General features: G+C 36.4%; 2 protein-coding genes across 8 annotated transcripts; one reads left to right on the top strand and one right to left on the bottom strand.

Moving 5' to 3' along the window:
- Positions 1 to 3,041: 3,041 nt before the first annotated feature.
- Positions 3,042 to 6,963, bottom strand: LOC112198238 (tRNA-specific adenosine deaminase TAD2). 7 transcript variants are annotated; one of them, XM_024339322.2, is made up of 9 exons: positions 6,815 to 6,963; positions 6,558 to 6,664; positions 6,031 to 6,068; positions 5,695 to 5,761; positions 4,749 to 4,911; positions 4,573 to 4,669; positions 3,785 to 3,888; positions 3,494 to 3,552; positions 3,042 to 3,283 (listed from the first exon to the last, which is right to left on the bottom strand). In XM_024339322.2, the coding sequence occupies exons 2-8, from the start codon at positions 6,624 to 6,626 to the stop codon at positions 3,509 to 3,511; spliced, it is 582 nt and encodes a 193-aa protein (XP_024195090.1). In that variant the 5' UTR covers positions 6,627 to 6,664; positions 6,815 to 6,963; the 3' UTR covers positions 3,042 to 3,283; positions 3,494 to 3,508. The 7 variants fall into 7 exon arrangements, with proteins under 7 accessions (XP_024195090.1, XP_024195092.1, XP_040374358.1 ...); XM_024339324.2 differs by having other exon boundaries at positions 4,749 to 4,908; XM_040518424.1 differs by lacking the exon at positions 6,031 to 6,068.
- A 4,206-nt stretch (positions 6,964 to 11,169) lies between these two features.
- Positions 11,170 to 24,157, top strand: LOC112195778 (MLO protein homolog 1). Its single transcript, XM_024335973.2, is given in 14 exon segments — positions 11,170 to 11,298; positions 11,468 to 11,525; positions 11,739 to 12,007; positions 12,118 to 12,234; positions 12,686 to 12,746; positions 12,858 to 12,943; positions 22,367 to 22,441; positions 22,600 to 22,688; positions 22,809 to 22,858; positions 22,963 to 23,003; positions 23,091 to 23,264; positions 23,415 to 23,450; positions 23,557 to 23,685; positions 23,768 to 24,157. Coding segments are annotated over 14 exon segments (1,704 nt in total).
- Positions 24,158 to 24,656: the final 499 nt, after the last annotated feature.

Raw genomic sequence — 24,656 nt, 5'->3', positions numbered from 1 at the left:
TTTCACTTAACAAGAATCTAAGATCGTGTTATGTTGTTCTTGCTTCTTTTTTTCTTTGTTCTTTTTGACTGTATTATCAATTCTTAATCATTTTTTGTTAAACCTTTTATTTTATTTTTGTTTTTACAAAAGTGTTACGTTATTTTATTTTATTTTTTGTTAAGAATAAATTTTATGCCAAGTCATTTGCAATTATTAATCATGACCATTAAATGTCTTTATATCTAAGGGCTCAAATGAAGTGTCAAAAAGTGTGTCAAATAATGTGTCCATTGATCCTGACCCTTATAGGGTCATTAATAGTTTTTTATTTATTTGTTTTTGATATGTCTAATTTGCCCTTTTGATTATGAAAAGTTAAATAAAGTATCTTCCTTAATCTTATCATCCATTTGAACTTGAAATATTAAGTTAAAAATCAATTCGTTTTATGAATACACACTCTTGATAGTAAAACCATCATTTATCAAAGGGGAAATTCTCATACACCCCAAAATCACCAATATACTTCTCATACACCCCACCAACTTATTTTTATTCCCAATCACATAAAATTTTTCACCTTTTTCCCAACTTTTCAAAAACCACTCACTATTTATATCTTTAATACCCTCCTTTCCTATTTCTCTCCACTCTTTTGCATATCACTATTCTCTTCCTCCTTTTTTCTCTTGATGTAACGTGGTGGGCTCATCTTGAATTTATTTGTTTAGACTATAAGTGTAGTTAAAATTCATCCTCTATTCGAAGGAAAACAGTTAGTTTTCACTATTCATTATTTCGATTATCAACAGATTAGAATTGATTGCTATTTGCAAAAATACAAGTAAAGAGCTAGCTGAAGAAAAAGAAAAGTTGAGAGAGAAACCTAAACTTTGGAGAAAGCACCGGGGAGTTTGCAATCTGTCTGGCGGCGCCTCCGCGTCGAGCGTGGCTCCGCCCCTCATCGACGAATGGTGGGTGTTGCCGGACAGTTTCTTGGGGTCTCAGGGTTCCTATCTTTGTCTTCGTTCTGTCGATCTGGGATGGGTATAATTCTTCGCTCTTCTTAGACGATGGCTCTGGTGTGGATGATGGTTGATGGGCGTTCAGCGGAGGAGCAGACATGGCGCAGATGGCCAGAGGCCAGATCATGGCGGCGGCATGCCGTGGATCGTATGCTGTTGGGTTCTTCTCTGTTCTGGATCGCTAGGCGGAGCCTGCTGTGGGGGTTTCGAGCTCTCAAGTTGACGATCTCAGATGCTAGCAGGGCACATGGATGGCTTGTTGCTAGGATTGGGCATCTTCGGCGAGGTGAGTTTGAAGGGATAGAGTTGCGGTGGTGGTTTGCCGGGGCCCATATGGGGAAAGTGAAGAGGAGTATGGTGGCTCTGTTTTTATTTTGTTTAGAGGCTTGTTTCTTGTTAGGTTTTTTTGGTTATTGGTATGTCCCTAGTCTTTTGAGCTAGGGTTGGGTCAATTTGAGGTGCCATGGATGTGGTGTTTTTCCTGGGGACAAATTAGATTATTTTCAGTTTTATCTTATGGCCAGTGTGCTGACGAGCGATCCTTGCACGTGGTCTGGTATTTTTGGGACACGGTGTGAAAGAGGATGTTAGTTTTTTGGCTGTTGTCTATGAGATGGTATCGATATTCTCGGGATTTTCTGTAACCTGAGAGGTTGAGCGATATAGGTGGTTAGGGGTTGGGCCCTTTCGGCTCATGGAAGTCATTCATGACTGACCAGTAACTGGTTTAGGTTTTAGGGAGGAGAGTGGGGAATTCTTGTCCACCACTGGTCATTCCAGTGTTATGTAACTTTGTTTCATTCAATAAAGGATCTTATTCTCAAAAAAAAAAAAAAAAAAAATTGTTCTTATAATGAATGTTCAAAAAAAAAATTGTTCTTTGTATGAGTCTTAGAACTAAATAACCCCGAAAAAAATACAGATGTGTATATATATGAGCATCATGAGCCTCATTATAATGCTTATCTCGAGCCCCCGAAACCTCAGAGCCTGCCCTGAACAAAACATAGAATGATCAATTGATAAACAATTGATCATCCATGAGTCAAAACTCAAAATCTCCAACTTGCAAACTAGAGACTAATCTTACTGGACCATCATGTCATTTTTAAGCACACATGAGCATTCTTTTGGTTGGTGGAAGGATGGCCTTCAAAAATCAAGAAACACTTATTTGCTAAAGGAAAATAAATAAATAAACTGTAGAATTGATTTTTGTCTTTATGCATTGACTAGGAATAGTGCCCGCGCTTTGCTGCGGGATGCAAATTGCGACCATGAAATGTACTAAGATTAAACAACTTTGTTTCTAAACTGAAGGCATCCCTTTAATCCATTGTGACTTTGTCTACTCCCTCTAGTTCATTATATTCAATTGTTAGTATAAAACTAAACATAAAAAACTGAATATAAACGACAAAACAGTACAATATGAACACTTTTCAATATGTATGGCAGCTGCCAACAAATTGGCTATCTGTAGCTTACCTTAGTTATAGTAGCTGCTAGAGCATTTTCGGATAATTCCCGACATAGGTTAAACAGTCCGAACTGCTACTTGGATTCACTCATGAAAGAAAGATGGTAACCATATGCATTTCAAAGAAAATGATTACGGGATATGAATGTCAAAGATGGAACTTATCTTTTGCCCAAAAAAAAAAAAAAAAAAGATGGAACTTATCCCCATCCTCATATGAAAATAAGACTTGAACTCATGATCACCATGTTGGATTTATGTATAACCAACATGGCACAGCTCACTCATGAACCATCACGAGATCTATAGCAACAGCATGCACTAGTAGAAGTACAACAAAGATAATGGAGCATCGGACCAACAAGAAGAAAAAAATTAAGGTCCTAAGCTTCTCCACTCCTTAACAAGTTAGGAGCTACTTTTAGGGGGCCACAGAAATCTTACTCGTTGTTTTTTTTTAATATGGTTGGAGTCACATTTTTGAGACTCCCATCAAAAATGCTCTCAGCGGAGCGAGTAATTAGGTTGCAATAATAATGGCAATGAAAACAAAATACAAACAGAAAAACCAAGTCTCAAACTCAACAGAGCTTTTCCATTAATGAATAGTTTAAGTAAACAGAGAAACTTTCAAGTACGTGAAGAAACTTTCATCTACATCCCCTCCCGGGGTGCCTTCTCTCCTGAACTTCCCAATTTTCATCTTCATCCCTTTTGGCAAACATTAAAAACTATTTAATAACTCGTTCTTTTGGTTAGTTGACCAAGTTAATTAAACTTGGTATTCTGATTGCACCTGTCAACCCAATTAAAATTTTGGTAAGTTGACCCGAGCAAGAAAACACTAAGCAAACTCGAAACCAACTAAAAGAAAAGGTGAATAGAAGAGAGTTGCAGAAGCAAAAACTGCAACAAGCCAGGCAACAGAGCTATCAAATTAAACTTATCCAAAAAACAAAACAAGAAGACAAATGAACTAAAACAGAATTCTGAAAGTATAACTTACCAAATCTGTTCATATTCATTGTATGGCCTGGTGAGTCAGAGGTCTATGAGGCTTTGGAGCTGAAAGAAACCAAAGAATACACATTACACACATAAAGAAGCTTAAATAAATACTTCAACTAGGAACAGGATAGTTCAAATGGGAGTTTGGTTTCATGCATTTAAAACATGCTACAAATTTGAATCCCTAAATTGAGCAAAGAATTGATGAATTCAAAGCAGAAAGCAAGCATGAATGATTCTCCCATCTCACTGCAGTCTAAAAAACATAAATTATTCCTAAACCAGATACCATTAGGGTTTCCTTGCTCGTAAAAATTGCCGAAAAGAGAGACTGCTTCTGATGCCATTATCCCTCCAGTGCATTTGAAACCTTTCCCCTGTGGTACTCCACCACTATACAACAAAAGAGAAAGTGAGGGACTGATGCAACAATCATCTTGAGTAGAAGATCACAAAACCAAGGAACAGTTTATAGCTTAATAGTTATACAAATTTCAAGCACAAATCCAACAATTCAGTTATAGAGTTAAACGTAAACCTCAGATACTCAGAGAACAGGGTGCCTAGAAAATAATACTGATGTAACTTTCCCATCATGGCTGCAGACAGTCAATGATCCTTTACATCTATTTGCACCCATTAAAGAAAAAATATGAAACCTCTTCAGCATTAAACACAATTAAGAAAATCACTCAAAAGTTTAATTAAATAATATATGCACACACCTATATATAAATAAAACAATTGCTGCTACAGACAACTAAATAGTCAACATCCTGTTTCTCTATGGAGGGATTGTTTTTACCTTTTAACTTCGCCTATTAGTATTCACCCCTAAACTATTAAAACCATGTCAATTTAAAATAAAAATAAAAAGAAGCTATAGCTAGTCTGCCACCACCTATATTACTATATATAATTTTGTAGTTGCATTTAATATACTTGACCAGGAACTGCCTTTTGGAAAGTACATCAAACATAGGAAACAACTTGTAAACTCTTTCCGGGCAAAAAATTACTAGAGACCAGCACAATTCGAGTCAATTCTTGCTTACTGTGTTAAGTTCAGATAACAACCTCATGAGTGCCTCTGAGCTACTTGAATGCAGCGACAGTATTGATCCGCACCCACCAAATTTGTCATTGGCACAGCCATAAAATACTTCCTTGATACCTGACCAAGGGATAGTTACCTATACATAATCAAAGAGAAGAAAGAAAAGTTTTATCATTTCGTGAGAAAGAGGGCATACCAACAATTGATAAAGCTGCTGCACACATTATGCATGGTTCACATGTAACATAGAGGTTACATTTTGAAAAGATTTCCGCAACTTCTGAAGTTGAAAGCCTCTTTTCTCTCCACTGCTCAAGAAGAGTATCAATGGCTTCCATTTCCGCATGCCTTGTAGCCTGCTTTTTTAGGCAAGCACAGAAACCCATAGGTGTTAATGTCCATAGTTTTATGTAAGAAGCAGACTTATATGTGTATAACACAGCAAAAAAGTGACAAACCATGTTCATATAAAATGTTAGTAGATGCACCACACACGAGAGAGGTGCAGTCTGATTGACGTAGAATAAATCAACTGAGTATCCAGGAATTTATGAAAAGAGAGGAAGTGATGGGTCAAAAGTGGTTTTAATTACAATATCAAACTTTTTTTAATTAACTAACTTGATGTAAAAAGGACATGAATCAGGTGTTCTCCATTCTGATAGATGGAGGGAGAATGACATGGCTACTAAAGTAAGTTCTTATAAAAAAGATCATCATATAAGTGCAGATACACATTGTACATGAACAGAGGGACATGGAAGGAACTAGATTGCTTTAGATCTAAAGTTAACTGCAGAGAAAAGAAATGGAAACATCTACTTTATATATTAAGTGAGTCCTGTAATAATTGAGCTAGTCTCAGTAATCCCACAAACAACCCTTAAGATATTACTGAATATGACATTATATGGGCCCCATCTTTTCTTACTGATTCAGGAGAAGACTGTTTGGGAAGACGATACACTTGAAATGTGAGAAATTATCCTAATATGAAACAAACTAGAGAGACTTGACCATGTATGGGGTTCTTTCAGAAGCCATAAATAGTCACTACCACAGACTAACAATGGAGACCAACACCAGAATACAAATTGAATAGTATGAAGTAAAAAATAAAAAGGCATCGATGGGAAATTTACATTTCGTGTCTCGTTAGTCCGATTCCTTCCAGATGCTATAACCTTTCCATCTTCAACAATCACACAGCTGATCAATCGAAATTCTAAAGATTAGAGAAAAGAGTGCAATCATGTTCTTATACCCTTGACTTTTAACAAAAGAAACGGATTCCAAACATTCTAATTTTCCTGAACAATAGAATGATACCTAGACAATCTTCAATTATACAACTGATAGGACAAATCCAAAAGTTATGTGAACAAAGAAAAGGGGTAAGAGGTGAACTTAAAACGAAACGCGCATAGAATATTAAAAGGCAACGCACAACAAATTTATAAGATATACAAATGGTGTACCCGACAGGAACTTCAAGGCTGTCCAAAGCTAGCTTTGCCTAGATAAAGCAGTAAGAAATATAGAAGTTAAATATCAGCTATGGAAGCAAACTTAATGCCAGAATAAGAAAAGGAAAAAGAAAAAGAAAAAAAGGATACATATCAAGCAGAATAAAGTAAAGAGAGGCAATGCACATGAAGACTAGAGCTGAACCTGAAGGAAAATTCTTTTATCCAATAGCACCAACAACAACGGATAAGCAACAAAAACAAACTCAATCATATTATAAAAGGACCAGAAAATGTAAATTGCACAGCTGCGGTCTCAGAACTGTACAGAAACCTCAGTGAAAGGAAGACAGTAACTTAACCAGACCAGTCCATCATTAAATTCAACTGTAATATTTTTACTATATTGAAATCCAAGCCACATTACATCCACGGTATAAAAACCTGTAATTTATTTCTTAAACTGAAAGTAATTGACTAGAAAGACACAACTAACGGTTTTAAATTAAAGCCTAGTTGGGAGTAAGTCTAAACAGTACCTGTTGTAAAGCAAGATCCATAAACATAAGGGTATCATCGTTGGGGTTCTCTTCTCCAAGAGATGACATCTAACCCCTTCAAAAGTATAAACACCCGTTGAAAGACCCTGTTGATGAAACCAGAATTTGAACAAAAATCACATAAGGGGCAAACCACGTACCCGAAGTGCAATCTCAACATACCCAGAACTTCAATTTAACCATCATTAATATGTCAAGAGACATATTTGGTAAAAGGAAAAGGAAGAAGAACGTACTTGCAGTGAAGAGTGAAGCGCCCAAAATAGTTTCCTTTTGCTAATGGAGTTGCAACTGGAGGGAGACCCAAAATGGGCGACGTTGTTGCCACTTATGTGAGATCATTTTGTTCAGCATCGGTGAGTGAGAGACTTGAGAAAGTCTTGCGTGGGGCAGCCGCACCGCGACGGCAGTCCAATCAGTGCCCAGAAGGAGGGTATTTTGGGTATTGTATTTTAAAAAGAAGGGGTAATTTAGAAATAAGGAAAACATTTCTGCAGTGTGATTGGTGAGGCGTACCACGTGTATGGTACGCCAGATGTACGCAAGAATTTTTCGAGAGACTTGATAGAATAAATAAAACTGAAAAGCTATAACAATCACTTCATCCGGTGTTGTTCTCAACGAATTTCTCTCTTGGATATGAGTTTCCGGGTTCGAATCCCGGCACCGGAATTAGTTTTATTTTTCTTTTTCTCTTTAGATATGTAAATTCGAAGAAAGTGAATTATGAAGCTGGGATGATAAGGCAAACCATGCGTATGAATCTTGATTTGGATTTGACTCATTTTCAAGGTTATGTTGTTTGGGGAGCAAATTAGGAGTTGCGACGGAAATAGGGCAGCTTCAAACGACGGAAGGTGAAAAAGAGAGAGAGTCCCAGTTTTGCCCAGAAACAAAGAAAGGAAGTGACATAAAATTAGTTCTTCTTTATATCAGGGGTAGTGGTGTTATTAATCACACATGTCGACGAATAACCCTCGTTGCCGATTTCAGTATTCGAGACTTGGGTCTATGGTCGGAGAATTCAAGTTATGCAAATGTGTGTCCGTTTTATTTTATTTTATTTTATTTTTATTTTTATTTTTATTGGAGGATTTTATCTATGAAAATGGTTTAGCTCATATAACACATTTTGCGACAACCTATTAGCAAAAATGTTTTTGGAGAGATAAAACCGGAGAACTATAACAATCTTGACGATGAATTGCTTGTCAGCAAAGGTTATATTCTAATTTGGGAACACTTTGTCAACTTTTGTCTCCCTCATTGATCTGTCTATAAAATGGTGGTTGAATCTACAAAGCCTTTACCGATGTTCTTGGATTATTTTCCTCTTTCGCTAAGAGCAAGTGCACTCATGTACCAAGAGCAATTGTCGATCTGCCTGCTAAATTCGGTACTTGCCAATCCAATCTTCATCCAAAATTAGCAATTGCCTTCACTTCGTAAATACACTAATAAAAGGCAACTCTAATGTTAATATACTATTTGGACTTTAAAATTAGATTAATTAATTAATTTATGCATGAGATTAGATTTAAAATTTAATTATTAAAATAAAAACAATGATTTTTTCAATTAAATACAGTCCCGTTGAATTAATATCAAACAAATCTGGCCCTTGGTAGAAACCCATAATATAACGGGAATAATTCTTAGGTTCACCCATTGGGGGTGAAGCAGCATATTCACCCTCTTTTATGATTAATGCATAATAACTTTTTAATTTTCTAATCCAACCATTCAAGTTGTATAATGTAATAGAAAGATTAGTTATGTAAAAAATCAATCAAATTGAAGACCTTTTAATTATTCATTTATATGAAATACATGGACGGTTCATCATAATAGCAGTAAGTGTTGTTAGAACCGTCCATTTATTTGATTCAATTAGATAATTAAACGATTTCCGATTCGAATGATTTTTTACAAAGATGATCTTTAAATGCTAATTTAAGATATGGACCGTTGGATTATAAATTTATTAAGTAAAAGTAAGTTAATCAATAACATGGGTGAATATGTTTGTTCACCCAGAGTGAACCTAAGAATTGTTCATATAACTGTAGAACTGTAGGAGCCATAGCCTTGGTGGGGCAAATCGAGTTGCTGATTCTCAGTCAGTCGATTGGTCGACTTGCTGGGACCCATAAATTGGTCGAGTGATTATTTGCTGCTCCATTCCTTCTTTTCCTCACTTCCTCTGATTAGTCACCGGCCCAATCACACATCCACACACCGGGCAGTTTCTCCAACACGCCTATCTTTCAATAACGTAAGCTCCCCTACTTGAGTAATTCTATGCATTGTTCTGTTGTTCTTGGTTCTTTTCTCTAGTGTTGAGGCTCTGCTGTTGCCTCTTTATATGGTCTTTGACCTTAGTTTAGGCTTTATAGCCTTGTTGTCTTATTTTTAGACTTTTGTTTTATGCCAGCCTATTGATGGAGCTTGCAACTTATTTTATGTTTCTATGAGAGGTATTTATGCACCTTTACCAACCAAGAGTTCGTCGGTAAAAGACTCCTCTCATTGGCAAAAACAGTTTTGAATAACTCTAACTGTCGAACAATGAAGCACCACTACTCAGAAAATAGAAAACAGCCAAGTAATTTAACTTTTTCTCCGTTGCAGTCAGTATCAGGTTGGCCAAAAGTGTGGACATCAGTGTGCTTCCTACGACATTCTACAACTGAGTCTCTCAACAGAGAAACAACAATTTCTTCTTCCTATATATGGTGTAATAGAAGTGCCTAAATTAGTCAATGAAAGATAAGCTAGGCCAAAATGTTTGAACTGACACGTACAACTTGAGGAAGAAACTCGTCGATCCCAAACATAAATGAAAATAGAACTGCAAATATTTTTTGACTCAGTTTGGGGTTCTACCATGCACCTATGGTTGTAGCCGGCATGGAGGGGTTCTAGTTAATTTTGGGTTGCATTGGGATTTTTAAGACCTTGAGATCGATTCATACTGTAGGCTGTTAGGCTAGGGTTAGGCCATTTTAGAGAAGTTTTTTATCCCATAAATTAAGTATCTAGCTTATGTGGAATGGACTGAATCTTACAGCGTTCAGGCCGTTCAGTGGATGACTTTTTTGAGAAACCTACTAGGTTATGCAACATAGTACATTGCAGGTTTCTTGACATACGCCCTCACTACATATTTTGTTATTGGGTCACTCTAGCTTTGAAGTGCTCTAACTTAAACAAGCCACTCGGGATCATGTCCAAACTTTTTTTTTTTTTTCCTTCTTTTTCTTTTTTGAGTAGAAGCCTTGCATGATGCTGTTGAACTCGAGTTCCAAATTTTATGTCTCTTTGGAACTTAAAATTATATTGTTATCAGAATAAACATGTCTCAAATAATAATTTTATCTGTTGTGTCTTAATGGTGAATTATCTTATATAAATTAAGTTCTCTATTTATGAAAGATATGCGCTAAAATATATATAATTCATCCTATATTTTATGATGGACAATCTCTGCACGTGGACTAGGCAAAGGCATTGTTTGAAGAAGTCTATGCATGATGGCATGTGGACTAGGCGAAGGCCAAATAAACACATTATACATGATTGTAACCGCAAAGTTTTGGGAAGGGAATTGGTCAAAAATCACAATGATTAATTAATAGCTACCTACCTTGTTGATCCTGATATCCTAAGAAAGCCACGCAAAGTATACAAAAGTCGAGTCAACAAATGACTTAATAAGTAAGCAGGCGCTTGCAAACAGCAAACAAAACATTGGAGTTGCTCTAGAATTCACCTCATCGATCACTTCGTTGTGCTTAAAGAATTTTAATTAAAACCAAAGCATATATAGAAATACTCGACTCCTTTGTTTCCTACGTCTCGCCTTGTTATGAGATTCCAAATTGTCTCGAGAACTTGATTCCGAACACCGATTGATGTCATAACATTTTAGCTTATGTCTCGCACAAACATCCATTACTATACCAAATTTGAGGAACTCTTTGATGATTATGTTAACTATTATACTAGACGGGATACTTAACAGTTAGCTACGACACTGCACCATGTCGATCACTCGATCGAGTACTATCGGATCCATGCAGTGTTGTAGCTAGGACCACTGCGGTCTCTCGATCGACCTCTTCCCGAAATAAAATTTATATTTTCTTTTTGTATCCCATCATTAATTACACATTATGCATTGTATATGTGGTGTCATGTTAATTTTGGCTCCAATAGCCGGCCTGAAGTTTAAAATTGGTCCAATTGATGAAGTAAAAGAAGGGCTTGTTCCACAAGGCACAACCGCACAATAGATAACCTAACCATTACAGACATGGCACAAAACTACATTCTGCATATGACAATAAGAAGTTAATTTATAGCGTGTGATGTGATTCATTATTAATTAATTGAATCCAAAACGAGCTAAATCGATCACTAGGGTTTCGTATGCTCCAGACAGCAAAGCATATATATATGTATATATATATATGCATGTAGCTCCCTCAGCTCCCAAAATGATAGCCTCACTAGCTATAAATTCTAGCTTGCTAGTATAATTAATTCTCCTAATTAAGAAACATTAATTATTTGATAACTAAGTAAAGCCATGGCTCCTCCTGCTGCTCCGGGGGAGAGGACCCTAAAAGAGACACCGACATGGACCGTGGCGGTCGTCTGTGCAGTTTTCATACTCATATCTCTAATCATAGAACATGGAATTCATGCTCTAGGAAAGGTACATACATACGTCGAAACTCTACTTATATATAGTACCTTATGTCAAAATTCTACATGTATAGCATCATCTACTCAGAAGTCTGTTATAACTAATTTATTAACATAATTAATAGGAACTATGAATTTTGTCAAGCTAATAAGGTTTGCTTCTACATATATAATGACAGTGGTTCCAGAAACGCAACAAGAAAGCCATGATTGAAGCTTTGGAGAAAATTAAAGCTGGTTAGTTGTACTTTTCAGTAGTATCACCAAAATACATTTTCCCTTGTACTTTGAGTTACAAGCCCGATTTGCAGATTTTCTCTTCACAATTATTTTCCAGTAAAGATTAATAATTAAAATCCCGCGTCCATTTTGAGCACTACTAAAGTTCACAAAAATGGGTAGAATTTGATATCTTACTCATATAAACTTTGGGATATATGTGACATGCAGAGCTAATGCTGTTGGGATTCATATCCTTACTACTCACCGTGGGAACTCGATATCTTCCAAAGATATGCGTCCCCGCAAATATTGCAGACACGATGCTTCCCTGCGGTTTAAAGTCACAATACGCCGGCGACAGTGATAAGGGAGGGAAGGGCGACGATGATAAAGATAAAGGAGGAGGCGGTGACCGACGGAAGTTACTTTCGTATGCCGAAAACATGATATGGCGTCGAGTCTTAGCTCCCAGTGGAGATTCCGGTTCTTGCTCATACGTAAGTATCTAGTATAACTATTGTTTATTAACTAACTAGCAGAATGTTAATTTTTATATACCGACTTTAATTAGATGCTATGTATTAATGAATGAATAAATTGATTGCAGGGTAAAGTGCCATTGATATGAATATCTGGAATGCACCAATTGCATGTATTCATCTTCGTCCTCGCTGTTTTTCATGTTCTCTACAGTGTCCTCACTATGGCACTTGCGCAGGCCAAAGTAAGTTAATTAGTTCGGTGCATCTAAATTATTTTGGGTCAGATCTTCACCTCTAAATAAATGGTTTCACAACAGCATTAAAATCACATGTACGTGTTTGCCTAAATTCGAGAGCTGAACCTCAACTCTTGATATTAGCCAAATAATCATTCTCTAAAATATAATTCAACATTGTCACTTCGTGTATTAAATACCAAGTTAGTATATTCTACATAAAACCTCTTGGTATATAAGTTTAGAACTTAAGAAGACATTCATTACTTGTCCAGTAATAACATGATTTTGATGTTTGATTAGTAAATGTAATGAGTCTGATGTAACATCATATTATTTGTAAACTGAAAACGATGTGAGAACCACCTCAAATGAAATGAAGTAATGAAGATGAAAAAGAAAGGACAAAACCCATTTTTTTAATTAATTGGTTTTGTGCTCTTGTGGATTTGACTAGATGAAGAAATGGAAGGCCTGGGAATCTGAGACAACGTCCTTGGAATACCAATTTACAAATGGTATTTGTCTTCTAATGAAAAATTCTGTCCGGAGAATAATTTACAATTTCTGAACATTGTAATCGTAGCTTAGCTATAAACTTATAAGTTAATATTAATTGTATTTTGCAGATCCTGCAAGGTTTAGGTTTACTCGTCAAACTTCATTTGTGAGGCGACACTCTGGCTTTTCTACAACACCTGGAATCAGATGGATCGTAAGTTAACCGATTTTTCTATATTATCTCCATTTTTTGCTTTCATCAAGTACATTACTGAGACCGCGGGACTAGTATTTCATCATTAGGACCATAAGATTTTAAGTTTAGCTTTCAAGTGCCAAACTCCATTCAATGGACTAAAGATTTCGACACTCACTGTAGATATTTCTCTCTCTCTGAAACCCACTCCGTGCCCTTGAGAGTCGGTGGCACTGCTCACCCTCTATGGGTGCTTCCCTGAGCTATGTCTCAGATCTGGGGCTTCTGCCTCTTGTTTCTTCTCTTTTTTTCACCTTCGGTCTCCCTCCCTTCTCCTTCCATCTTGCCCCAATTTTCTTTCTGAACTTTAGCCCCAAATTTGCTCTAACCCATTCCTCACCACCCATCACTTTCTTTTACCCACCATCTCTCATCTCCAGATCTTGTTGCCTGGATTTCTTCTATTCCATTTCAAATCGGTACCATGGCTTGGTTCTTGCAGTGGCTTCTCTCCAACGCGATTTCTCGCGTCTCAATCGGAAGATAGGTAGAGCTTTGGCTCGGGTGCATGCACCTATTAAAAACCATATACATGCTCACAATATATGCACACAATCATAAAAGGGATTAAGGCTTACCTTCAGCAATCACTGGCATGGATTCCATCTTATGCTACAAACACGAACACTGAATATGGTCTTCTGTTACTTACCAACTTGCTTCTCAATGGACAGAACAATATGCAAAACGTCGGTAGTAATCAGAGACCAATTCATCTGTATATATAGGAGACTTAACCCTCAAGAAGCTTCCCATTAAAGCTATCCATATCGGTCTAGGTTTCCTAGTTAGATTCTTAATGTAACACTTCATTGTAATCTTTCTTGCAGACTAAGAATAGGATTACTTACCTTAATGAATAGATACACTGCTTCATTAAGTTACAAGTATTGATTTACTGTTTGTATCCATGTTAAACTAGGATTGATATTAAGCTAATCATCAATTACTTTATGATGATATGTGTTATGTCCATATTTGATCTTACAATCTCCCCCTTGGACTCACACATATCATGCTCGATGATTTGCACCAGAGAACATCAAAACCTACTTAACTTACTAAAGTGTGCGCCAGATAACAAACTTAAATCGAAAATCCATTCCAACATGGTCAGATCACAGTTACTTATGTAGAGCAAGAAACAGTATACATTTTAACAAAAATGCAGAGTTTCAAAACCACAAACACAAGCTCCTGCAATCCACATATGTCAAACCAGAAGTGATACAATATATGTTAATGTGTATCAACAAGTAAACATATATTAGGTCCTACTTTATGTTTCTAAAACCAAAAACTCAAGCAAATTTACTGAACACTGATGGCTTAAAGATATTGCTTGAACCTTAACATCATGCTTCACATGATTTAAGCCATCTGATAGCAAGTATAACTTTAAACACAAAATCGATAATTTTCAGAACATTCAACAAAAACTGCAGTAATAACCAAAATCTGAAAATACCTCAAAATTTATTAATAATAAAATCTGTCATTACAAACAAGTTGTGATAAACAAAATAAAAGATTACAACTAAAACACAAGAACTCAAAAAACCTTAGAATTTTAAATGCTCCAACTGGACTAACTCTCTACTGAACCTAAACATCTAAATTAGCTAAAATTCCAATGCTTGCTGTATGTTTCTGGAATGCTGCTACTGACAATGCCTTGGTGAAAGGATCTGCTAGCTGTGAATTTGTGTCAATACTCAAAACAGCTATTTCACCATGCTTTACTCTTTCTCTAACACTGTAATACTTTAGATCAATATGCTTGGAATTATTTGACCTTTTACTGTTCTTGCTAAAGAAAACTGCAGCCTCATTGTCACAATAAATTACAAGTGTTCCAGCCACAATGTGACTCAATACTTTGGTCTGCATGAGAAAATTCCTAATCCAAAGTCCTTCACACACAGTTTCATATACTGCAATAAATTCAGCTTGCATAGTAGAAGTTGAAACAAGTGTTTGTTTCATGGTTTTCCAAGCAATAGCACCTCCTGCAAGCAAGAACACATATCCACAAGTGGACTTCTTGGAGTCTGGATAATTCCCTGCAAAATCTGAGTCTGAGAATCCAATGAGTTTCAGATCCTCCACTTGCCTATAAACTAGCATGTGGTTTTTAGTTCTCTGCAGGTATCTCAACACTTTCTTCCCAGCTACCCAATGTTCATGGCCTGGATTAGATTGGAATCTTGACAAAATCCCTACTGCAAAAGACAAATCCGGCCTAGTGCAGACTTGTGCATACATGAGACTTCCTACAAGTCTGGCATAAGGCTTTGACTCCATATTTTCTTTCTCAACATCACTATTGGGACTTTGCTTCTTGGTTAACTTATCTCCTTTGGACATGGGAACTTCTCCAGCTGCACACTTCTCCATACCAAATCTCTTTAAAATTTTGGTAACATAATTCTGTTGAGACAAACCAAGTAGTCTCTGTGCCCTATCTCTTTTAATCTCAATACCTAGTACATAGGATGCTTCTCCTAAGTCTTTCATGTCAAAATTCCTTGACAGAAAACTCTTGGTATCTTTAAGCAATTTAATGTTACTGCTAGCCAAAAGTATATCATCCACATAGAGTACCAAAAAAATAAAATTGTTCCCAACAGTCTTCAAATAAACACACTCATCAACAAGATTTTCTGTAAATCCAAAAGTAGAAATCACAGAATCAAATTTCTTGTACCACTGTCTAGAAGCTTGTTTTAGACCATAAATTGATTTTCTTAACTTACACACTAAGTTTTCACTTCCAGCTTGTACAAACCATTCTGGCTGCCTCATATAAATCACTTCATCTAGTTCACCATTCAAGAAAGCTGTTTTAACATCCATCTGGTGCAGCTCCATATCAAAATGAGCCACCAAAGCCATGATTATCCTAAACGAGTCTTTTGTAGAAACTGGAGAAAAAGTCTCAGTAAAATCAATGCCCTCCTTCTGTGTAAAACCTTTGGCAACTAATCTTGCTTTATGTCTCTCTACGTTGCCATTTGCATCTCTTTTGGTTTTGAAAACCCATTTACTACCTATAGGCTTCTGGTTGGGGTCAGGTTCAACTAATTCCCAAACTGCATTTTGACTCATGGAATTAATTTCTGCTTCCATTGATGAGATTCACTACTTTCAATGGCCTGATTAAATGTAGTTGGATCATTGTCCTCTGCACAGTCCATTTCAATTTCTGCTTCTTGCAGATAAACAATGTAGTCACTCTCTTCCCCCCATAAGTTGGTTTTCTTGCTCTCTGTGATCTTCTAGGCTGAGCCACTGGAGGATGGTGAGGTTCAGTTACTTGACCAGTTACGTGGTCAGTTACTTGACCAGGGACAGTTACTTGGTCAGTTACATGGTCAGTGACATGGGCAGTGACTTGACCAGGCACAGTTACTTGGTCAGTGACATGGGCAGTGACTTGATCAGTGACATGGTCAGTGACTTGGTCAGTGACTTGGTCAGTGACATGGTCAGTTACTTGGCCAGTTACTCGACCAGGTACAGTTACTTGGTCAGTGACATGGTCAGTTACGTGACCAGTGACATGATCAGTTACATCTTGTTCTAAAGGCAATGTTACACTTATATTCTCATCTAACACAATTTCCTCAAAATCTGAGGTTAAATCCTCAAGGTTTGTATTGTGAACTTTTTCACTTAGAAACTTTACTTGATGTGTTTCAAAAATTCTAGGTGAATGATGAGCAGAATATAATTTATAGCCTTTAGATTTATCTGGATAACCTATAAAATAGCAACTAACAGTTTTGGGGTCAAGTTTATTCAAGCTTGGATTATAAATCTTAGCTTCTGCATGACATCCCCAAACATGACAGTGATGAAGACTAGGTTTCCTGCCACACCAAAGCTCAAAAGCAGTATTTTCTATGGCTTTGCTAGGTGTCCTATTGCAAATATAATTTGCAGTTTTTAAAGCCTCACCCCACAGAAATTTAGGCAAACCAGTTGTACACATCATACATCTAACCATGTTCAAAAGAGTCCTATTCTTTCTCTCTGCAACACCATTCTGTTGTGGATTATAGGGTGTTGTGTATTGAGCTTTAATTCCATTGTCTTGCAAAAACAAGGCAAATGGACCCTTTTGTTGGCCGGATTCAGTGTACTTTCCATAGAACTCTCCCCCTCTATCTGACCTCACTGTTTTGATTTTCTTTTCCAGTTGATTTTCTACCTCAGACTTAAAGATTTGAAAGGCTTTCAATGCTTGTGCCTTTTCTGAAAGTAGATAAATATAACTGTATCTAGAAAAGTCATCAATGAATGTGATAAAATACACATTCCCATAGATAGTTTGATGCCTAAATGGTCCACATATATCAGTGCGTATGAGTTCTAATAAATTTTGGCTTCTATATGCAGTCTTCTTTCTAGTATTAGTTATTTTTCCCTTAAAGCATTCAACACAGTCTGTTAGATCAGAAAAATCAAGTTCATTTAGGATGTTGTTTTTCACCAAAATTTTTAGTCTCTCTTTTGAAACATGGCCGAGTCTTCTATGCCATAAAAATGCAGACTTTTCATTTAGTTTGGTTCTTTTAACACCTGTTAAAGTGTTAGTACTGTTTGTGTTATTTTCAACAAGTAAAATTTCTTGTTGAGCCATTGAACAATTTAACTGTAAATAATTATTCATAATAACACCAGAACCAATTTGAACAAAATTTTTAGAAATAAGAATTCCATTACTATCCATAACAAGTCTACAACCAGATTTTACTAAAAGAGAAACCGAAACCAAATTCCTTCTCATGGAAGGTACATAAAAAAAATTGTCCAAAACTAACAATTTTCCTAATCCTAAATCGAGCTTTAAGGTTCCAATAGCCTTGACTGCCACTCTCATGCCATTGCCTACACACAGGTTCACTTCATCACTTTTTTGAGATTCTCCTCCTTATGAATCCCTGCAAAGAATTAGTAATATGAATAGGTGAGCCTGAATCTATCCACCAAGACTGTGGTTCAACATTTATAAGATTAATTTCTAAAGAAAAAACTGTATTAGAAAAAATCTTACCCTTTTTGGCTAACCAATTTTTATAGCCAGTGCAGTCCTTTTTCATGTGTCCTACTCTTTTGCAAAAGTAGCACTTGAACCTAAATTGCCTATTTTCCTTGGCCACTGCAGCTGTTGAACTCTTAGTTATGGCTTTGATATGCTTGAGCTTATTTTGGGGCTTTTTCCTTTTAGGCTTCTCAATGAGGTTAATGGTTGTAGCAGGTTCCTTTTCTTCCTTGATCCTAGATTCTTCATCCACACAGATGGATATAAGTTCATCTAGAGTCCAGTTTCCCTTTTGAGAGTTGTAACTGGTCCTAAGATGACTAAAACTGTTAGGCAAGGAATGTAGTGCATAATGCACTACCTGCTCATCCCTAACCCCCATCAAGAGCTCCCTGAGTCTGCCATTTATATTGATCATCTTCATAATATGCTCTCTAACTCCCCCTGAACCCATGTACTTCAAATCATGAAACTCCTTGGTTAGCCTAGCAGCTTCTGCCTTTTCACTTTATTTAAACTTAGCACCTATGAGTTCCAAAAAATCTGATGCTAGCTCAGGTTCTTCTATACTTCCTCTGACAGTCTTGGACATAGAGGTACGAATGAGGTTCTTAGCCATTCTATTGGATCTATGCCACTTCTTGTAAAGATCAGTTTCCTTCTTAGTGCTCTTTTCAGTTAACTCTTCAGGTTTGTCCTCAGTGAAGCAATAGTCTATGTTCTCATGCATTCCCATATAGTTCTCTACAGAATCTAGCCAAGCTCTATAGTTGGTTCCAGTTAGCATCAAGACACTATTCAAGTTCATGTAAGAGTTACCTAAGGAGCAAAACAAAAATTCGTGTGAGTTCTCAATTTGTAAAGAAAATAACTTTAAGTTTTCTGTGTTTTATTTAGCTTTAAGCAACCAAAACAAGAACATACAGAAAACCTAAATAATCCATACTTGCATTCATATCAGTCCATAACCAAAAATAATGTTAAGCAACACTTTTGAGCAGAAGCATAACATCCTGGAGTTCTTTATCAATATACCATGTTCAATGAAAACAAGTTATCCAAAGAAATTTATCCACATCTTTAGACAGAAGAAAAATTTCTAAGTATCCGTATTTATTTTCATCAAGCACGCATATTGCTGTTTTGTATTCTAAAACCATACTTGACCACTTCTTTGGAAGATAAAACTGAAGCATAGTTTTAAAACACAAAACACAATTTCAGTTTTGTTACTCGATCAGTTACATGGTCAGTGACCTGACCAGTTACGTGGTCAGTGACCTGACCAGTTACATGGTCAGTGACCTGATCATTGTTTTCTGCCAACATCAATGAAGAATGCTTTGTGCATCATAATCACTTATGCCAACAGAAAACCACAAAACTCATGAGCTTTTAACTTTATATTCTACCCAGATTCATCCTTGTAAGAAAATTAAGCTCTCGTATCTGTCAATTTTAATTGTGTAAACAAATTCTGGGAGATTTTTGTTCTTCATGCAATTTTACACAATCACAGATACAATACCATATCATCAATCAATTCATCATGCATATTCAAGCACAATCAAAATTGTTTCGATTCCAAGAAACCACAGAACAATCAAGAAATTGTAAATTTCATCCGGTCACCATCTACTCTAACCTAACGCACGCCGGGAATGCAACTAGTGTTCTTGAGCACAATCAAAATTCAATTATCATGCTATGAATCGAAATCAATTTCCATAGAAAAACCTGTTTTTGCTTTTTCCCCAATTTGCTGCTAAAAATCATAGGCGGAAGCGTGAATTTGATAATTAACCAGATGCAGCAATCGACTTAAGTAACTTACTTTGATCAGTTACATGACCAGTTACATGGTTAGTGACTTGGTCAGTTACTTGACCCGTAAAGCAAAAACTTTTTTTTTTTTTTTTTTGTATTTGTTTTGCAAAACCCTAAAACGATTTTGATATATGTGAGCCTATGCTCTGATACCAATTGTTAAAAACCATATACATGCTCACAATATATGCACACAATCATAAAAGGGATTAAGGCTTACCTTCAGCAATCACTGGCATGGATTCCATCTTATGCTACAAACACGAACACTGAATATGGCCTTCTGTTACTTACCAACTTGCTTCTCAATAGACAGAACAATATGCAAAACGTCGGTAGTAATCAGGGACCAATTCATCTGTATATATAGGAGACTTAACCCTCAAGAAGCTTCCCATTAAAGCTATCCATACCGGTTTAGGTTTCCTAGTTAGATTCTTAATGTAACACTTCATTGTAATCTTTCTTGCAGACTAAGAATAGGATTACTTACCTTAATGAATAGATACACTGCTTCATTAAGTTACAAGTATTGATTTACTGTTTGTATCCATGTTAAACTAGGATTGATATTAAGCTAATCATCAATTACTTTATGATAATATGTGTTATGTCCATATTTGATCTTACAGCACCACCTACTTCTATGTTCTATTTTCGGGGTCTTTTGGCTCCTCCTGATCTGGGTTTCGTTTGCCTAGATTTGTTCTCTAAGTTGTGGCTGCAAATCTCATGTTATGGTGCATATTTGTACTGTGGGGAAGAGGATATATCTGTGTTTAGATCCTCTTTTTTCTTCTGTTTTTCCATTTTCAGGGTTATTTTGATTGGGCTTTGGTGTAGGGGTCTCCTTACAAGCTGCAATTTTGGAGTTCCATGTACGATTTCAGCTACGACGGCCATGGTGGACGTTGGTGGTGCTGGATTTGTTGCGGCTGAAGCTTCTGATGTCTTCCTTTAATTTGTGTTCTTACTTTTTTTTTTAGGCTTGTTTTTCTTTGTTGCGTCTGTCCGTAGTTCCTCTTGTCTTGCCTCCTGTGGCTTTGACTACGAGAGCTCTGTTTCACTTCAGTTTAGCCTTTTGGCTTTCTGTTGTTGTATGGCTGGGCTGTTTGCCCTCTTTTCAATGAATATCTTTGACCCAAAAAAAAAAAAGGTGCCAAACTCTAAACTCACACTAGCTAGCAATATATTATAGCATAATATTTAATTAATCGGCAGTTTTTAAAATATTCGCATAGTGTATAAGTAATAACTTGTTGATACGTATTTGGCATTGCAACGCACAGTGTATCCGATATAAGTAGTAGTATTTTACCACTGAAGGTTTAATAAAGGAAAAAATCGATGATAGGATCCGGCTCGTCTAAATAAGTGAGGAGGCCAGGAGGGTGTGAATTTACTTCAATTTCATAAAATCTGGACTCTCTATCTAATCTAACGGTCTTGACAATTGGCACATCACTTTTCCACAAATTTTTGGTTTTTCATCTAAACCCTAGTTAACTTGCCGTTAACTCTAGAAATTTTTTTTTTTGAGATTTCTGATCGTCAATATTTATCATCTACGTCAAGTTTCTTCTTTTTACATTTTTATTTTATTTCTCTTTACTTCCATGGCTGCGCACTAACCATGGAATGACTTCAGTAAATTTTTTGCACTCCGATTCTTTCCAGCCCCATCATCAATCACATCTTCATTAATTAAAATCACCAATCAATTTGAAAATAAATTAATTTAATCTGGAGTTCCTTCTTCTTCTTTTTTCTGAACGAGAAATCTGAAGTTCCTTAAAGTTCTTCAAAACCACACGAATTTCTTTTCGTGTCGATCTCATCCTTTTCTTTGCTTTTAGTCGTCTTTGGTCCTGTAGGATTTTTTGTTATTGCTACATTGGCTATGCGTTTTGGTTAATGACTTCAGTCCTTTATTTCTTTGGAATCTGCTTGCTTCGTCTTCTCTATTTAATATTCTAGCTTGAATTGTTTGGCCATGAGATCTCTTCATCCTTGTGATGAATTACTTTGTGGGAGTTGAAAATCTTAGATCATGAGTACCGGTGTGTTTTACTGTTTTGTAGAGGCAGTTAGTTTGAAATATTATCTCTCACCCTACTTGGGTCTCAATCTAAAAAAATGCAAAAAGTCATTCCATGGTTAGTGCGCACCCATGGAAGTAAAGAGAAATAGAAAAAAAAAAAAAAAAAAAGTAAAAAGAAGAAACTTGACGTAGATGATAAACACTGACGATCATAAATCTCAATTTTTTTTTCTAGAGTTAACGGCAAGTTAACTAGAGTTTAGATGAAAAACCAAAAATTTGTGGGAGAGTGATGTGTCAATTGTCAAGACCTTAGATTAGATTATGAAATTGAAGTAAATTTACTCCCTCCTCACTTTAGAGAAGCCGGATCCGATTTTTAATATTAAAAATTACATATAAATGTCACTATGAAAAAAGAAAGTATGTTATTACCAAGCGCTCTTGAATTTGTACATCATTATAGGTGGCATTCTTTAGGCAATTCTTCGGTTCGGTGACAAAGGTGGACTATCTGACCATGCGCCATGGATTTATAAATGTAAGTAATTATGCTTCAAACAACGTAGGTCGTAAGCTGAGACAAATGATCAGCACCAAAAATCTCAGCATAGAATTCGATCTCATCAGTCGTACGGTCAAACCGAAACGCAGCTGCTACTAAACTCACAATTATCCATGCATATGTGAATATTGCAGGCACATTTTGCTCCAAATAGCAAATTTGATTTCCATAAGTACATCAAGAGATCTATGGAAGATGATTTTAAGGTGGTTGTGGGTATTAGGTATATATAGATGTCTCTCTTCTTTCTCCTTCCCTCTATATATATACCTCTGATGTTTGCTGCATTAGTACAATAGTAAGAACTCACTTACCAAATCCTTGATTCACTTGATTTTTGCAGTGTACCACTATGGATTTTCGCAGTGGTCTTCTTGCTTCTAAACGTTTACAGTAATAACTCTCTCTCTCTCTCTCTCTCTCTCTCTCTCTCTCTCTCTCTCTCTCTATGCTAGCTTTAGTTACTGATCAAAATATTTCTACTTTATCACACCCAGAATGGTACACGCTTACTTGGTTGTCATTGGCGCCACTCATTGTAAGTAGAATAATAACCTAAATTACTTGAGCAACAAGCATGCATTTGCAAATGTATGTGACTGTAGGTATATGTGAAAAATTGCAGATTCTTCTGTTGGTGGGTACAAAGCTTGAACTTATCATAATGGAGATGGCCCAAGAAATGCACGATCGAAATACAATTGTTAAAGGGGCTCCAGTAGTAGAGCCAAGCAATAAGTACTTTTGGTTTAATCGACCCGAGTGGATTCTCCTCTTGATTCATTTCACATTATTTCAGGTAATTATTAACCTAGCTAGGGCGCGCAGTAATAAGTTCAGTGAGTAGGTAGTAAACATTCATACACATACATATACCACCAGGCAGTATCTGCAAAACGATCGAGTCCAACATAATTTCTAACGATTCAGTTACCTGCTGTACGTGCAGAACGCTTTCCAAATGGCGTATTTCTTGTGGGTATCTGTAAGTAATTTTCATAAACATTCATACACATTTATGCATAATTGACAGGAAACAAGTTATCATACAGTAAATAACTAAATGATATATATATATGTATACAATGCAGACTGAATTTGGCTTCACTTCATGCTTTCACGAAAACTTGCCTCTCATAATCACAAGGGTTTGCCTTGGATTTGTCCTACAAATCCTATGCAGTTACATTACCTTCCCTCTTTATGCTTTGATCACACAAGTGAGTACATTCACTTTCATAGTTCCCATCAATAGCCTTGATTAAATCGGATACTTACATATGTATATGAATGAATTTGCAGATGGGATCTCACTGGAAGAAAGCAATTTTCGAGGATCAAACAGCGAAAGCTCTTAAGAACTGGCAGAAAGCTGCAAAGAGTCGTAAAAAGTTAAGAAGCAAAGGAGGCGATGCTTCTGTTAACTCGTTTATGAGTCCGGAAAATACACCAAGCCGGGGTTCATCACCAATGCACCTCCTCCACAACCAAAAGCAGAGGTCCAATCAATCGGATCTCGAAAGTGTCCTTAACTCCCCGAGATCTGTTTCTTACCAATCTGATACCGATCTATCTGAGATGGAGGGTGGCTCTGCACATGGTCATGGCAGTATTGATGCTCTAAGAAGAGAAGATCATCATCGACCAGAAAGGAAGGAAGGGTTGCATGATTTTTCCTTTGTTCAGCCTTGAATTTAATTTATGAGAAAGATTGTTACCCAAATTTTGATTAGCACAAGTGTATGTATATCCTAGATTCTCCTGTTTCCTCATCAGCTAATCATTAGTGTTGTTGTAGTTGAAATCATTGTAAGAATTCGAATAATATGACAATATTCTCTAATATCAATACGAATACAGTGCTGATCCCTAGCACTGCTTTATTGCATGCTTGCACATGAAATGAAAAAAAAAAAACATTGCACACTGAAGTCCGAAATACAATGATAAGAATCATAAGTACAGTGTTATGATTGAGAAACAGTTTGTGCTTACTGAGGTTCCCCCTAAGATACATTTATCTATCACACACTACTTTCGGTAGTAGTAAACTAACTCTTGATCTGCAGTGTGCATGGTAGACTAGCTTCCTGGTAAGGTAGACAGCTCCAACCATCAGTGAGCTATTCTAAAACTTTGTGGACTTGGTCTACCTCGATCTACAGGTGGTCTCGACCAGTATGAGTTAATG

The sequence above is a fragment of the Rosa chinensis genome, chromosome 4, assembly GCF_002994745.2.
Source record: "Rosa chinensis cultivar Old Blush chromosome 4, RchiOBHm-V2, whole genome shotgun sequence".
In the NCBI taxonomy this organism is placed as follows: domain Eukaryota; kingdom Viridiplantae; phylum Streptophyta; class Magnoliopsida; order Rosales; family Rosaceae; genus Rosa; species Rosa chinensis.
Note: the sequence above shows the minus strand (reverse complement) of the source record. Positions and strands in the feature narration are given on the sequence as shown.

Bases quoted from the DNA above. Each gene is read 5' to 3' on its own strand.
- LOC112198238 (XM_024339322.2), bottom strand. From the start codon at position 6,626: ATGTCATCTCTTGGAGAAGAGAACCCCAACGATGATACCCTTATGTTT. The intron at 6,069-6,557 runs GTACTGTTTAGA...TGCTTTATCTAG, and splicing joins TGGATCTTGCTTTACAACAG to GCAAAGCTAGCTTTGGACAG. The intron at 3,889-4,572 runs GTTGTTATCTGA...TTTGTTGTATAG, and splicing joins AGCTCAGAGGCACTCATGAG to TGGTGGAGTACCACAGGGGA.